Source organism: Nothoprocta perdicaria, unplaced genomic scaffold, assembly GCF_003342845.1.
Source record: "Nothoprocta perdicaria isolate Ctin4 unplaced genomic scaffold, notPer1 scaffold_22, whole genome shotgun sequence".
NCBI lineage: Eukaryota > Metazoa > Chordata > Aves > Tinamiformes > Tinamidae > Nothoprocta > Nothoprocta perdicaria.
In genome coordinates this window covers 3,482,585-3,500,219 of record NW_020455415.1, presented here as the reverse complement: position 1 = coordinate 3,500,219, position 17,635 = coordinate 3,482,585, and the positions used below count along the sequence as shown (strand labels likewise).

Here is a 17,635-nt window from a genome sequence, read left to right as displayed (position 1 = left end):
GAAGATCACAGGGTTGGTGCAGAATTGTTGAGTCTGCAGTTGAGCAGACCCAGAACAGGTCAGTGCTTGTACTGGGCCTGGAGAGCACCAAGAGCCTGGTAGCTCTAACCAACCCCACCTGGAGACCTCCATCCTGCCCTGACCAACCTCACCTGGGGATCTCCACCCACCCTGACCAGGCCAGTGAGCCTATTTAAGCTCAGTTTAGGGCCCTATTTCTCCTCTCCTTCTTGCTGCAGCAGTGCTGGCCTCTAGCAATAGCCTGTCTGGCTTTAGGCCTGATAAGCCAGACCTGCACGCACAGGCTGGAGAGCTGGCTTGGCCTTGGGCTTGCCCTTTTACTGCAGACATGATCCTCACCCTGTGGACTTCACTGTGTGTCAGCTGCCCTGTGAGGAGTTTGCTGCAGCTCTGGGCTCTAGGCTGACCCTGGTTGTAATCCCTGTGTTCGGGGAGGGCCTCTCCTTGCCCAGGTACTGCAGGACAGGCTGATGAGATCCTTGTCATTAATGGTCAGTCTTTTAACATAAGTATTTGTGTGCCTGTCTCTTGAGAATGTTATTATTGAATATACAATGCATGACTTTTTATGATTTTACTCCTGCCTAGAAATATATTTTTATACATTAAGTAATATTAAATACTTTTTAGATATATAGTCTTCTGTTGCGACATTGTTTTTTGAAAGGAGCTCTGTTCTCATGATTTCTATGTTCACTCTTGTCATGTTCTTGAAGGCCTATAAAAATAGTTGCTCTAACAAAAAATCATTAGAATTAAGATTTTTTGGAGCTCTCTCAAAATACTGCAACAGACAATGTAACACTAGACAAAAATGGGATATTACTTCTGTAAAGACAATAACTCAAATTATTTGTGAGCAAATAACTCAACTTTGCGCACAAATGTGACCAGTGATCTAGAAAAACTGGCAACATGCCACATTTAGTGAGTTCTGTAAATCACTGAAGTAAATGTAAAGTAAATGTTCCTAGACATTAAATTAACTCCTGCCTCTACTATATGCTTAAAAGGGACTATACTCTTAGATTGGAGAAAGTGTTTTTTGGAGTTAAGCTAAAACACAGCTGTGCAATCAAGGATGTGTTGGTATGGATGTTGTCTTGTTTGTTTTGGAAGAAAATCTATTTCAAGTACTATGTATAGTGAAATCTATCTTGCTCAGTTTTAATTTCTTATGCTGAGTTCTTCTAACCTTGCCCAGGAAGGAGCTGAGGCCTTTGAAAAGCTGTATGGGCCACTGGCTAGCTCAGTACGTACAGCACAGATACAGGGAACTGGAGGCAGGAAAAATGACAAATTTTTGCATGCATTCCAAGGGCATCCGCTCTAAGAATGGTGTAGATAGATCTGCTCTCTGTAAGCTACAAGACTTCTGCTAGGAGATAGGTCTCAATTTCAAAGTTTTACCTACATTACTCTTATAACTTCCATAGCTCACCAATTATGTATTACTGTCCTTCCTTTGATTAATTTCACAGAGTGTTTTTATATCGGGAAGATAGGCTGTGGTGACCCCATTCCCTTCCTTGCCAGAACACATTTCTGGGTTGTCATCTTGCTTGAGTTAACTCTGCTRCTCATTCTGCTGCCATTCTGTGCTACTCTGAGCTAGTGCTATCAATAGATGGAAGTGCTCCTGAAGTAACTCAGAGCCATGGAGACAAAGCTGCCCTTTCTCCTCTTCCTCTGGTCTCCCCATAATATTCCTTTCCTTGAGAAGGCTAAGAAGGTTTAGCTGAAATATCTTGACCACAGATTTGAGAAGATGACCTGCATCTGCTTTAACCTGGAAAGACCAGGTCTCTCTTTTCCCATATAAAACCYAGAAATACCACAATACACACTGATAATAGTAACTCTCATTGCCAGGATTTGCTTAAACCTGGATAAATAGGTTCTTAAACCTTTTTTATGGTAACAGTACAATTTATTCATATGCAAGATAAGAAACAGATTGAGTCCATTGCTTTTTATGTAAATGGAAAATAGACACAGAGCTATGCTGACTAGATGCTATGGCAGATTTGGGCCTATGAAATAGAATGCTGATAATGCAACTTGAAAAGGCTATTTTCTAAAAGCTGCACAGCTGCATATGCACACAAAGCTATTTCAGAATTGACATACTCTACAGTAATCTCTTTTCTTTTGTTACAGTTATTTTCAGATATGAGAAGCTGTTATTTAGTTGTTAATAATAATGAAAAGGGCAAAATGGGTTATACTGTGGCTTGAGAATCTGAAAACAGTGGTATGAAAGCCATGGGTGAGCTTGATACTTAGGAATGAGTGTCTGTGTAACAAGCAAATGGTAAACTGATTCACAGTCACATTCCCTTCAAAGCAGCCAACAAAAGTTGCCAGCACGTCTAGAACTAGGAACAGCCACTACCAAGCTCGAGCCTTAGTCAGCTATTTTGAAAGAAAAGGCTCACAAGAACATAAAATAATGAACTTTGAGGCTCATGCAATTCTGCTTCCTGTGCCACTTCAGGAATAGTGGGTCAGCAGCCAGTTGCAGCAAGAATTTCAACTAAAGCAAATAAAGTTAAGGTATAGAAGTGTGGTTCAGGAAAATTCTTTTGCATACTTTTTAATTTGCTATAGAGAAAAAAAATAATGGGAGGACAGTTTTCAATTGTTTCTTCTCATTCTTGTCTTCCCCCACATCATTCCAACACCTGGTTCTAACTCATGTTCAAGAAGTGATTAAGAAAGTAAGCGTTATCTCTCTTGTGCAGATTTACTGGTGAAATGCATTACCTTCAAGAGGCATGTGATACTCTTCATGTTAGCAGATGAACTGTGCATCTGAACAGTGTATTCTAAACAGCAGCAAAGTATGTGGTTTTTGTAAACTCTAATGATACTTCTTTGACCCAAATTCTATGCTGACATTTTCAAAAAGTTCCTTAGAGGAACATCTTAGTCAAATAACCAGTAGCTAATAAAATAGCTTTCTTTTTAACAAAACCTAGTTATCCTTTATTACTGTTTAAACTTGAGAAACCCTGGTTATCGCCTCTGCTGGATCAAAGACACTTCTACTAAAATGTGCTCTGAGACAGAATGTAAGTTTGACCTTGGGTATCCTGGCACTTTAACTCTCATGCCACTGTGTGTAAAGAAATGCTGCACAATCAAAATGAATTTTCATTGTAATGCAGTCAGTGAAGCTTGAAAAAATCCCAAATTGACATAATTAATGGCTTTTCATGGTTATTTAGTATTTCTCATATAAATGAGGGAAAAACATTTTGTTTTATAATGCCTTTCTGACAAGCTTTTCTGCAAAGGCTGTTAGTTCCCCAAACCATATGCTGGTGGTTGTTCTCTGCAGACATAAGCACATGCAGTGTACCTGATCCACACAAAAGAAAAATTTGAACTTCTGTAAGTTTTAGATTTACAGCAAATTCATGACTGCCTATGTATAAACTCCATCACATAAATTTCTGCTCTGATTTAAGAAGCCCTGAGGATTAGCTCTATCTCAAATGCTTTCCTTCTCCATGATGCCACAAATATAAGGATTAAATATGTAATGTAGGATTAAATATGTAATGTATTTGAGAGCCAGCTTTCACTATTAAAATTTTTGTCAAAGATTCTCTTTTTTTCCTCATATAATCATATGTATATGTACATCATATAATATGCCAGTGTTTAGTCATATTGAATTGAGAGCTTCATTATTTTGTTTCAAAACAGCATTTCTATAAATACATTATTTCAGACCTTTGGATGGCAATCCTAAATAATTCACTCATTGTTTACCACTCAATRTTGAAGGCAAGCTTTTATTTAGAAAGGAAAAACATAGCACGGAGCAACTCCTATGATTCTGGAGGGATCAGTTCTTCAGGGATGTCTATGTACCATATACCTCTGTTCCCTCTGGCAGGAATTGGTTCCAGCAGCCAGCGGGGATTTGAAACAACAGTCAAGTACTTCTGCTCCAGATTACTGAGGACAGCTTTGTCTTCCAGCTCCAAAACCTTTTCAGGAGGTAAGTTTTCTGGATACAGCGATGTCTCTCCAATGTCAATTAATCCTGTATTATAAAATTTAAAAAAATCTGGTTAATTTTTTTCTAGATTTTTTTTCCTGAAAATAAACCTCAAAAATTACCTACAAACCATTGTTACTAATAGAATGTTGTTTCAAGCATGTACACCTCCAGCAAGTAGCAATTGCTACCCTATGACTGAAGCTACATAGGTGAAGAAGAGCTGAACACGGAGTTGTAAGATTCCCCATCTGGGAAGTTAAAATTCTGTCAAAAGAAGTCCGCATCTTTGAAGGCTGCTACTGAAAACTGATCTATGTAAWGACACTTTGGAATAGTGTCTTTAATAATAAAACTGTCTGCTTATATCAAGACATTTTACTACATTAAAATCTTTGAATTGTGTTCCTGTTTTCTGGATCCATTTCTGGATCCATTTCAAATACTCAAATGGGAATGCAGGATAGATGTTACAACCAATAAATTGGCACTTCAGTAAAAAAGCACAAAGTGAGTATTGGATACAAACTTTGCAAGTTTTATACAGTATTTCAGCACAATACAAGCAAAGAAACAGGGCTATTCTGTGCGTTACGAAAGTGTCATTGTTGGTAACTCCTAGCATTTCTAAAACTGAAAGGGAATTTACTTATATAATATTCTAATATTAGACRTGCAAAGGGATACAGCTGGGTGACTTCATTTAACTGCATGCACAGTGTTACATGCTGTCAGCAAGCATTCATAAGCTCAAAAGGTGAGGGGGGGAAACTAGGTAATTGGCCTGTTTAACARGATGAAAATACTACTCCTGTCACAGAGCAGGATCCAGCGACACACATCAGCTTTGTAGCGCACCGAAGCATTTACTCCCAGTCTGAATATGATTGAGAGAGGCCGAGGCCGCTCCCGCGGCCCCTCCGGCTCCGCGGCTGGTTGACGGCCGCAGCCCGAGGGCAGCCGGGCCCTGCGGCGCCGCGCCCGCCGGCCAGGCCCGCGCAGGGCCGAGCTGCGCCGCGCGCCGGGGCCGCTCACCTGCCACCACCCCCCTGCCGAACCGCTCGCCGTGCCGCAGCAGCTCGCGCAGCCGCTCCGGGGCCAGGCCGCGCCGCGCCAGCAGCAGCTCGCGCCACGCCTCGCCCTCCCAGTCGTGCTGCGCGATGTGCACGGCCAGCGTGCGGCCCGCGTGCGCGGCCAGCAGCGGCCGCCAGCGGCTCTCCAGCGTCTTCACGTTGTCCAGCACCAGCCCCGCGTAGGGCTGCCGGAAGGACAGGCASGCGAAGCGCATGGCGCTGCCGCGCCGCGCTATGGCGGCTCTGCCCGCGCCGCCCCCTTATCGGCTTCGCTGCTTGTGGGCGGTGCGGAGCTCGGCCTGTGCCGGCGGCGCTGCCCGCGCCCCGGCCGAGGAGGCTCCGCTCGGGCCGAGGAGGCTCCTCCCGGCGGCCGCTGAGGCGCCCTCGCGCGCTAAGATGGCGGTAGCGGCCGCGGCGGCTTCGTGCCCCCGCGCTGCCCCATGGCGGAGGCGGGAGGGCGGCCGGGCTCCCGCTCCGCGCCTGGCAGCGCCCAGCGCGGCCCCGGGAAGGGTGGAGAGRAGCCGCGCGGCCGGAGAGCTCCGAGCGGGAGCGAGGAGAGCGGCCACCGAGGGGCGTCGTGCGGAGGAAGCGCAAAGAGGGCCAAAGAGAAGGAGCCCGAGGACGGAGCGTTGTGGGAACGGGCAAAGCAACGGGCAGCGAGGCACGTGGCTTGTGCTTTCAGTATATGTCGTTATTTTATTTTTCTTTTTCATGTTACTTTCCTGGCATGCGTTCTGGAACCATGTCAGTGGGGTACGGTTGTGTCTTTCCAAAGCGAGCACCGAGGAAAGGAGTGGAAATGCTGCTCAACTAACAGGCTGCCTGTTTTGGCCTGTGCTGATGCCAGGCRAGGAGGCCCAAGGGAGGGCGTTTGCTGCACAGCAGCTGCAGACCCCCGGGCGCCCCTGCCCTGCTCCCGTGGCCCTGCTTCCCGGTGGCTCCCGGGATGTGCCCTGTCCTCCTGGCTCCCTCCAGGGAATCGCTGTTCACTCTGGCCGGCTAAAAGGGATCCCTGCCCCAGCCCTTAGCCTGCTAGTGTGACTGTTGTGAAGAGCGCCCTTGTTGTGTGGGGGAGGTGATTATCTCTGCCCGCAGGGCTGTGGTTCCTGCCTGCTCCCTCTGGAAACAGGTGACCAGAATCCATGAAGGCTCCTGAGCAGCGTTAACAGCCAGGGAGCTTGCAATGAAAGAGGGGGAATAAAATGCAGGCATGGCCCCATTGTATTTGTTCAGTTTGGTAGGCATAGTCAACGTGTATTTTACATTTGCCTGCATATCTGTTTATATTTAAGTRCAGCTAATTTTCAAAAGTAATGGAAAAGTAAAGTGACTTTCCTGAGGCAGCTTGATCACCCACCCAGAGCCAAGGCTTGTAAGCAGGTGAGGTTCATAACTCTGGGAGGCCTTTGCTTGCGTGTAGCATCTTTGAAAATGGAAGAAGGGAGGAGGAGAGAATATCTGCAATAAGGAATGATTTTGCAGTAGAAATAAGCAAGCCCYAATTTCAGTGGCTTAGAACTTTTCCTATTTTAATACATGTGAAATCTCAAAATAAGTTCTAAAATTGCAGGAACTCAAATGGAAAGAGAGCTGTGACTTGCTAGAGCTCTGCAGAAAGGGCGATGGAGGAGGTTCACACAGCTGAAGGTAAGATCAAAGCGATGTTTCTTGTCCAGGTGCATCCGCGCAAGAATAATGGGTATTTACAGGCAAAACTCTGCCAGTGATCTTGGTGTGTAACAGCATTGGGTGGCAGATTTGGGCGATTCTTCTCTAATTTTAAGTCCTTCAGGTAGCTCTTTTKATAGCTGCTTTTGATATTTGCTTCAGATACAGTGAATGTATTCTAAATTATTTTATTTGATGGTAAGAGTTAAAATGCTGAGGTTTTCTTTTCCTTATTGCCATTTTCAAAATTCTCCCATTTTCATTATTTTCTTTTCCCTGCATAGTTTTAATATGTTCAAAATGTTCTTGATGGAATGATTCTAATCCTTTATAYAATGCCGTAAGAGAATGACAAGAGGAAATAATAAATGACATAAATTTAAGGTCATTGTAATTTTAAAAGGGTTATTATTTTAAATGCCTTTAGCTTGAAACTTTTTCACTGTTATTAGATGTGCATGGTTAGCTGAAGAACCTGTTGAATCTGTTTAGAGTTCACAGAATTTAATGATGTTTCCTGCTTTTTCTGGTATTTGCTTTTTGTATTTTTCCACTGCATAATTACTGCATACAAGAGGGTTGCTTATTTGRGGAGATTACAGACCAATATGTAAATTTTTTTTTCTTTATATATCACATTTGGTTTACTTCCATATAAGTTACCCAAGGTTTTGTATTGTGTTCAATTACCTAAGTAAAATAAGATTTTCTTTAGATAAAATCTCCAGGGTGCTTCAACTCTCAAGTGTAACAGTTCTAAATCAAATGTAAATAAAAAAAAGACTTGTGTATTACAAAAGGTGAACAAATCTTATGTTGGAATTCTCATATCAGAAAACTAGCGTATTCTATTTGTAGAAACCTTGTTCTGACTGAAAAGCGGTTTGCAGCAGCTCCTAAAGAAGGCCTCAGATAGTATTTGTATGTCTTTGATCTTACAAATGATGAACAGTAAACTGACTTAAGGTTTCCTCAGGATGTAAGATTATGAATTGGGGTGTAAAATGGTGAATATAAAAAGGAAAATTCTTTCTGACCTTAGCATATGATGAACTTATTTTTTAAGATCTTAGATCTATAGAATTATTTTGGCTACTGCGGCTTTGGCATGCTAACTCCAATTCAAATCATACCAGCTTGGCACAGTATCAGATACAACGATCTCAACAACAGGAAATWGTACAAGTTTACTGTATGTTTCTGTAAATTGCACTTCATTTCAGTATCTCTAAATGTGCTTTCTTTAGAGCATCCTGTATTTTAGTTTTATGGTAGAATAAAAATTGTGCAATTTCCATTTTGGAATGTGTTACCACTTTCTGTGCGGCTAAAACAATGCGTACTACATCATTTATAAGGTCTTGGGCCTGATCTCATTTAGATAGGCAAGGATTGCTCTGTTTCTTGTCAAAACTACTTAGTAGCTGATTTTGCATGATTCAGTACCCAACAATACGTTCCGGGATATCTTGGGTCAAGATCAGGTTAAGATATGTAGTGCTCAGCTAYAGTATAGTCTTCATTTTGGAAGGGGATAAAGCCCAATCCAGTTGTACCTGACAGGTCTCCTAATGAGTTTGGACTACTTAGTGGTTTGTTCCTAAACTTCTAGGTTGCTAATATTCAGAAATGATCCTAGTCCTCCTGCTTCCCTTAAGGTTAAAATAAGGTTGTAASTACAGTCTAAGCACCAAGCTAGCTGATATAGAAACAACTTGTGCAGCTCTCGGTAGCAATCCTTTTTGTTTGAGATACGTGGCTTCGTGCTGAGGTTATCTGCAGAGGGTGGAGAGCTCATTACCATGAGCTGCTGATTATTATGTCTCATTCCACAGACACCTCTGAATGCAGTATGCAGCTGCATAAAACATTTTAAAAGATAAAACTGATCAGCACCCTTGTGTGGCCATAGTTCCACAACCAGAGTTCATGCCCACCAAAAGATCTTGTGTGTGTGGTGTGGTTTCTGGAAGATCCTTTTTTTAATATCTGGAAAGTTTGCGGTACCGGTAGTAGCTATAATATAAATGGATACATTTATTTCTGTAGTAACTCATATAAGGTAGATGTTACTTTGTCTAGGAATTCTTCATAAATTTGTCCTTGGATAAGGACATTTTGATTCTGACTCATCTGAAAGCACTTAAAGAGGAGAAAACAAATCTGCTCATCATTTTGAATGAATCACAGAAGATATTTCTGGCAAGAGCTACAGGAAAAAGAATTTATGTGGTAGGAATAAGTGGTCCTTATATTTGAAGCTGGTCGTGTATATTCTTCTGTAATCAAAACATTACTTTTTGATTATTGAAAAAACACCCTAATAAAAATGGGAAATGCAGAAATTTCCTTTTCTGAATTCAGTGGAAATTTGTAAACACTGTTTTCCCAGGGTAAGATGCCCCCATCTTTGAATCTAGTTCTGCTTCATCTTGCTGCTTTTCCTCAGTTATCTGGTCAACTTAAATTGTGTTAAAGAAAATGGCATGGAAGGGGCATTTATATTGTGGGGAAGGACTTTAATAAGCAACTCAGAAAAAAATGTTTCTTCTTCAGTTGCCTTTTTTTCTACTCCTTACGTCTAAATTATTGGAGATAAAATGCAGACTTATAGCACAGATGTCCACATAGGCATCTGTATGTTGTCTATGCAGGGTTGGTATGGTTAATTATCCTAATGTTTGGAAAAGTTTGCAAAGGCTTAATCAATTGTTAAAACTACTTATAGTGGTCTATGTAAAATCTTAAAATACATAGTTCACTTCTGTCTCTTTCCATATTTGTGCATATGTTTAGAAAGGTATGCACTGTATCAGTTAGTTCCCCAGTCTTAATCTAAGTGTGTGCTGGAGTATTTCATATTTTATTTTAATCGTTAATCAAGATGTCAAATGAACTTCATTTTTAATATATCATCAAGCAGAAATTAGTCTTTTTGGTTAAAAACCTGGACGTATTTTAATTATGAAAATATATTTGAAGGCTTATATCCTCATCATTGCGTATGAATTTTAAGAAATGCCTTGTATCATATCACTAAAGCACATTCAGATGAGCTCTTAAGTGGGATCTTTTTCTCTTCAAGCCTGAATTCCTTGTTTCACAGTTATGTGAGCTGGACCAGATTTTGAGTTTCACTAACATAAAGCTGCGTCTCTCACTTTGCTTCTTCATCCTTTCCGGCCTTCCCCTAGATGGCACCACGACCCACAGAACAAGTCCTCTAGACTCCAACAGGGGCCTCTGACTGTAGAGGCATATCAGCTGAGCAATGCGAATACATACACAGAACAGTTGAGGTTGGAAGGGACCTCTAGAGATCATCTAGTCCAACCCCCTGCTCCAGCAGCRACACCCAGAGCATGTGGCACAGGGTGGCATCCAGSGGGTTGTGAAGACCTCCAGAGAAGGAGACTCCACAACCTCCCCGGGCAGCCTGTGCCAGGGCTCTGTCACTCACGTGTTCAAACACTCCTTGGTCACCGTTCTTCTAACCACTTGTACCGTGCTTCTAGAGAAGCTGTTGCTACTGACCTGGTCAGTACTCGTTAGTGTTGCGTGTGTGCAACAAGTGATATATTTTGGATAAAGAGGAGCTGTGAATCTTTGTAGCTAGTGCTACAAAGTGCCTTCAACTCTAGTGCCTGTAAATGGGCTGTGGTGTTGATTTTTGGAATTTCTCTAAAATTTAAATTCAAGTAATAGGGCAGTTAATTCAGTATCTCTGCTTTCTTGAAAGCTTTTAGTTAATATCTTAGTCTTTCTGTTTTATTATTCTGTTATTTCTTCAATTTTGCAATTTTAAGGAGTTTTCTTTTTAACCTAAGCTTATCAGAAAGGTTATTTTTTTTCCTCAAAGGTTATTTTTTTTTTTTTGTTCATGCTCTTATTTAAATGGTGTGCTTAATCAGTGCCTGACTCCCTTTCACCGCTGTTATCAATAAGCTATTCACAGTGCCTTTAGCCATTTTTGTTTTATCACTTTATGTGTCTGGTAGAATTTTATTATCTTCCTTAGAAGGAAGTCTTCCTAGTAGTAAAGTAATACATATGAATCAAAATTTCATTTTTTTTTTTTTACATTTATGTAACAGCTGATACTCTACAGTTTATTTTCCTAAAATATTCTATTTCATTTTGCAAACATTAATTTGGAGGAAAATCAAAAATTTARTACATGTCTATGTAAGTTTAGCCTGTGAAAACTTGACTGTTTTTAATTACTGTGTTCACTGATGAGGATGCTGACAAAAGTTTGAGAATGAATCAGTCATGGAGTCATTTCTAGAATGGAGAACTTGTGACTCCCTCCCTACAAGTCTGGTGTTAACCCTCCGGGAGGGTGTCTTTTCTCTGCATCCTCTTTCTGCATCTGGATGCATGAGAAATGAATCTGTATAACTAAATAAGTAATAATAATCCTCTGTAGCATTTGAGCATCTGGCATCTTTGAGTTTAGAGTGAATGTGGAAATTATCAGAGTTAAAACTAAAAGCAGTTAAATCTGTGCAGAGCCTGAAAATAGAAATCTAGATATAAATATTTAAACCTACTTGAAGTCTGATATATCAATTTTGGCAGAGTTGAAGACAGTAAAGCCACAAGTGCTGTTCGTGCCTGTGAAAATGGCACAGAGCAAATGGAATGAAACTAAGTTTTCAGCTTAATATTCCCCTATGTAAATTTTTTTTTTTCCCCCCAGTATTTAATATGTAAAATTGCACTCCTTTCTAACACCAGGAGCTATGGAATCATATTGCTATGAAAGAAACAACTTTAGGAATGTTGAGGGTCTACAAAATTTTATCATCTAAAGCTCATTACATATTCTTGTTCTATTTAAAACAGTTGTACGAGTTTCAAACATTGCAAGGTACCAGAAATGCTACTTGTCGCCCATACTACATGGTGGGGATTTCCTTAAATACCTTGAGTCTCCCGAGTAACTTAAGTGCTGCAGTTGTGTTCTATTTGTTTTGTTGAATGTCTGCTTCCATTTCAGTAATGGAACATTTATTTAAATTATTTTTTTCTAATAATTGTTGGTTACTGCAGACAGGTGGCAATTTCCTGTGTCATTTCTGGAACAAAAGAATAAACAATTAGCTGCTAAGCATTGCTGTTTTTTCCAATGCATGCTCCAGCTCCAAGGTGTGTTCTGCCACCCCGTAATTTTTAACCAAAGCAGAACAAATGATTTGCTTCATTATTATTCTCTTTAGTTGTGCTATATATAAGATATGGATAGTATGACATAAATATGTGTATAATTATATATGTTTTAAAATCATTTCCAAGGAAAGTTGTTAGAAGTGTACTCTACTAATACCTGTCCTTAATTTTGCCTTTTCCCCAAAACGATTGGCAAAATCTATCTATTTCAGTGTTGGAGAATCATATCTGTTTCTCTTATTTTATGGAGTGATGCTTCAGCAGTTCATGTGAGTGGATTTTTGCAGTTCCTGTCCAAATAAAGTTTGCTTTAGCAATTACCTACTGGTTCTGCTTCGGAAAGGTTGATGTCTGGGTAGTTATGATGAGGGAATCATAATGTCCTTTGCCTTTTTTTCTTTTTTTTTTTCCTCTCCAGAAGACTGTTAGTGAAAATATGGATTGCATTCCAAGAAACATCTCATTCTCACAACCATATCACAAGATATGGTACTTGCTAAAAGGGTGCTATCAAGTTTTTAAAGTTATAATTTTTCTGTTTTAATCTCCTGCTATGACATTTCTGAATACMGTTTCCTTCTAAATTTATTTTACTCTTTGCCTTTTGAAAGGCACCATTTCTTCACCTTTTGATGCTGTTGGCATTTTTTACTTTGGCTTTAGAATGTACTTACTTTGCACAGTGCTACATGTCAAAGTTGTCAGCAGGACTTCAGAGTAGGTTTTGTTCCTCGACTCRGTGTTCCCACTGATACCTCGTTGAAATTACTTTTCTAAAATAAAGTCACAGAGCCATTCATCTTGATCAATATCTCTGAAGTTCTAAGAAATCCAGGTACATCACTCCTGTTGCAGGTCTTTTACTTAACATTTTATGTGTTTTATTCATCAGCATGAAACAGTGCAATCTGGAACAGTGATATATAGTAAATGTATGTAAAGTTTGTTGATTTTATCTTTAAATAGGCTTTGCAAATTTTAGTGCAGTCAAGCCTGTGACTGTAGTGACCTAAACTGAACTTGTGCTGAAACCTGAAGGTGGAAGATGCTGTCAGCGTGGGTGCGCTTTGCTTTGTCTGTGATGGTTCTAATAGAATCTTGAAATCTTTTGATCAATTTAGAAGGAATAAGTCTTGATATTATAAAAACAACAAAAAAAAATCTGACCAGAATGACACATTTGTCCATGCACTTTGTAAATATTTCTATCAGTCAGACTAAGACTTCATAGAGTGCAGTAATTTAAATACTTATTAATTCTTTGTGATTGCAAATTACGTTACACTCTGAGTACTAGGTTATCATTTTGCATTCATATTTGTAATTACAACTTCAAATTTTCCTCCTGTTTTATAATAAATTACATAATTTTAATTAGGACAAAATTGTGCTGTCCTTTTGGGTCAGTAATCATTCTCATGCTCAGCACTCCTGGACATCACTGTGGATTAATCATGTCCTTGAAGGTCTGGGAGATGAGTGAAATGAAACCCGTTGCAGGATTTTCTCTGATTTTGTTTGGATGATGTCCACTGACCTGCACTGGAAGGATTAGAATGGCCAGTGAGAAACCTTTTAGACTTGCCAATGTACCACAAAACTGGGCCTGTTTCATTAGTGTGAATGTGTGATTCTTGAGTGCACTTCTTTATAGCAGACTCTCCTTTCTCCATAGGAGACTGTCGGTGTTGCTGAGCTCTTCTGAACTTCCTCAAGTACGTGGCTGGTTTTGTTCTAGGAGTTTCCCATAATATTCTTCCTGGAAAACTGCAGTTCCCCTACAGCCCTATACGTTGCTTAAAATCATAGTTCATCAGTCCTAATCAATAGATTTCTTTTTCCATTCTTATTGCCACAGTGATTAAGGCCTCTTTTCTAAGAACTGCTGCTCCCGTTCTGCAGGTGTGGAATAGTTTCTAGTCACTTTGGTCTCAGTGACAGCTGAGCTTTCTGAATGCCTTGCAATGTTACTGTGAGAATAACTGTCTTCAGTGCTTTAGCACCTTTTCACAGTACTGAAAGCAGGGATTTTAGTGCTTCTCTGAACCCAGCATAACAACTTTCTTCTCTCATTTATTAATGAAACAAAAAATCAATTAGACTATAACTGATTTGGAAAAAAGATTTTCTTTGTGAATAGAGCYTGGAACCTAGTACTTGTGATTCAGCCTGATGAAAGCTAAGGTATGGGAAGTTAGTGACTGTGCAAGTCCCAAAGCACYATAACAGTATCGCATTGAAAGCCACTAACAACAAGAAACTTCCCTTCATTTTCAATATGTATCTGTAATTTTAAAGATATTCCTTTAGACGGATAACAACAAGAGCTTGCTAGAATGACGAATATCTGATGAATATTCAAACAAGTTTTACCTTCTGGATAGTTGTGGATTCTTTTCATATGGCTGTCTGGAATGCATGAAAATTAGCTAGGCCTAGTAAAGGTATAATCTGGAGTTTAAGATTTTGATTTTCACTGGCTTGTGCTTGTTGTTTGAGGACATGAGTGCCTTGCAAGTGTGTATGTACATGCAAGTTCCAATATATATACAAATATAGCTCTTTTTCCTGCTTCCCAGAGGGCAGGAAAAGTACTTGAGCAGAAGAAAGAGGTTCTATGTGTGAGAATAGATTTTGTAAGAAGTTACATGGGAGAAGCATGTTTTGCATTTTGTTCTGAATATAGTGCAGCTGATAGTTTTAATCCTGCTAACAAGGAGGCCAAGAGTGCAGGTCTTACTCTTATGAAGTCCTAGTGTCTGTTATCCTGGATTTCCCTGCTGCAGGATGATCATTTTACCTTTCATAGTTCTGCTTGCCTGGCAGGAATGTGTGTTTCCCTGTGGCTAGTCCTGTGGCCGCTAGACTGGAGCATGACGACTATGGAGCCTGAGTAGCGAGTGAGATGCTGCTGGCAACTCCAAATCTGGGCTCTGAGGAGAGATGCCTCCCAGGCCCGTTCACAGGTATTTGGGTGGCATGCAGAATGCAAATGGACACGCAGCTGTTTGGGTGTCTGTGTTGGAATTACACCCTTAAGCTTAGCATGCTCTTCAGTGCCAACTGAAAAGGAGATGTAGTAAGATGTATTAAAAAAACTAACATGTTCAGCTGGTTTTATTACTACATGCATTCGCATTCTAAGTCCTTTAAAATGCCTTTCTATATTAAGTGTATTTAATTTTGAGGTCTTTGGGGGAGAGAAAAACAGCGAATAGTTTCTTTGAAGGTATGTGAAAAATGTTGACAGATATGAAATAAAGCATAGAAGTTTCCTRCTGAGATTCATACTTACTACTGTGTAAGCTGCTGTATTATCTGCAGAAAACRTCTTTGTACATCAGAGAAACCAGAAGACCTTCAGCAGATTGTTTTATTGAACTTTTAATAGATATTAAGAAATGTAACGCCAGCACTTCTGCCATGTTGCTGTCATTAAATAATAAATCATCACAGTGGCTGCCTAATGGGATATGTAGCAATGCTGATGGTGGCAGTCTAGACCCAAACTGAAGAGGATTAGTTTTAAAACACAGAGCAAAAATAGTAGATAGCAGTGCTCAGCAGAATGGTGKTAGAGTTGGAACCTGGTGACTAACTGCTGAAAAGAAGATAATAGAAATCAGATCTAACTAAGAAATAATGGCAATGTCTTTTATGCTGCTTGGATATCCCCCAGGAACTTATTGCAGAATTGTGTSCTGAGCATTGATGTACTTATTTTCGATAGTTCTATTTGTCTGAGATGTCTAATCCTAATATGTAGATAGAAAGCAGGAACATTAGATGGTGAGTACTCTTGCTGCAAAAGTGAAGATGACTTGTGTCTATCTTTAGTATCAAAGGAGCTATGAATCCATGGGTGCTTTGGAGAGTAAGGTCTTTCCAGGGAATTTATTCCTAATCCGGAGCTTTAGTCCTATCACTTTTTTGGCACAATATACTACTGAGGRGTATCTCTGAGCAAACAGCACTATAAAACTTCTGGACTGGAGTTGCTTTGTGTCTGGCCGAGTGAGAAGGTAGCCCAGAGGAGCTGGGGCCTGCCTGTGGGGCCTGCATACCTCTGCAGCCCATGCATGCCACATTATGAAGCTGAATGTTCGGCTACAAACGTGTTGGTGAAAGTCTGGATGTTGGAACTGCGATGCCATGGCAGCAGGCTTCAGTGAGAGCAGTATCTCAGCTGGGCACAGAATATGTGTGGATTTGTCTGAATAGACCTCCTTGAGAGAGGCATCTTTGAGATACCATCTGCAGTCCGGCCTGTTGTGTGTACAGTTCAGTAATGCACATGGATCTCTCTCAGAGGAGGTATATGTAACATGTAGTTGTGTGTAACATACGCACTGCGTATACACAATACATATATGCCATGTACAATATAGCAAGAAATGCTTTATCATTTTACTGAGGTCAGAAAGCAAAACAATTGCTTAAAAATAACCTGTTTGGTTATTATGCTGACAACAAGTAAAGACCTCTGTGAGGAGACAAGCAATAAAAGGCCCAGAAAACCAAAAGCAATTGCTGTGAATCTGCCCATGTGACTTCAGTTGATTGCTATGTGTAGGAATCTGTTTAAATGTACAAATGTTGAATCTGTTGTACTAATTGGCACATAAAAATCCAGCTGTAATGGTAATCAAAACTTGCTAGTTCAACAGACTAGAGATTTTCTCGAGGATTGCCACATTCTGCACATGGGGCCCCCACTTTGAGATGTGGAGTTGCTCCTATCAGCAAGTTAATACCAGGACATTTAGCAGCAAGTTTTTATTGGTGCTGGTTGTGGAGCCAACATGTGGTCTAGCTCCAACTGGTGCCTCCAAAGTGCTTTACATCTGGGAAGAGAAATGGAAAAAGGGACTGGTACTGCTCTCACCATCATCATACTGTAAGAAAGCAAAGTGTTTTAATGGACAGGTTAACTAAGTTGCAACTGCAACTAAAGGAATAGTGCACGTTTTCAGTGGGTCACTGTTGAGAATCATTTGTTCGTTCTTTTAATTGAAGTATCTTCCTGGCATTTTTTTTTCTATGTTTTTTTTTGTTTGCGAAAGCATCAAAGGAGGAGGGCTTTGTTTTACCTGCATTAGGAGAAGAAAAGAAACTGCTTTTTAGGCTAGCTGTCTCCCAAATAAAAACAGGCTGTCTTGTTAAACTTTAAAATTATTTCAAAGTATCTCTTCAGCTGTGGTTTTCAGAACATGGATAGCTAAATCAAGGCATTTAAAATCAAAATTTCCTTCTTACCATATCTGAATTTATGATCTCTCATCTTGACACTTCAGGTATCAAATTATTTCCAGTGCTTACATCGCATTGGAGTTGGATATTTATTTTAAATATACGTGAATATAATGGATAATCTTAACATAAATTAGACTGGTGTGCCTTTCCTAAACTACTCCGAGTAGAAGCTTTTCTCATATGATTCCCAATTTCCAGGTTCTTAGCCCAAATCTTTATTAACACTATTCTTTATTTTTTAATAGACTTTAAGCCAAAGGTATGCTAAGAGAGGTGTGGTCATTATTTTTTTCTTATTTTTTTCTTCTTTTATTGGCTAAATCCATCTTTAGTTGCACTTAAGATATGTTCTCTTATCTCTAGAGCTTTTTCACATCTTTATAGACCCCTGACACAAGAACTCTCTCCTTTGTTTTCTTTCATCTGTACTAATAAA

General features: G+C 40.0%; 1 protein-coding gene across 1 annotated transcript; it reads right to left on the bottom strand.

Moving 5' to 3' along the window:
* Positions 1-3,796: 3,796 nt before the first annotated feature.
* On the bottom strand, positions 3,797-5,321 carry LOC112947073 (protein CXorf40A-like). Its single transcript, XM_026039079.1, has 2 exons — positions 5,069-5,321; positions 3,797-4,078 (listed from the first exon to the last, which is right to left on the bottom strand). The coding sequence occupies exons 1-2, from the start codon at positions 5,319-5,321 to the stop codon at positions 3,861-3,863; spliced, it is 471 nt and encodes a 156-aa protein (XP_025894864.1). The 3' UTR covers positions 3,797-3,860.
* Between the last annotated feature and the right edge of the window lie 12,314 nt (positions 5,322-17,635).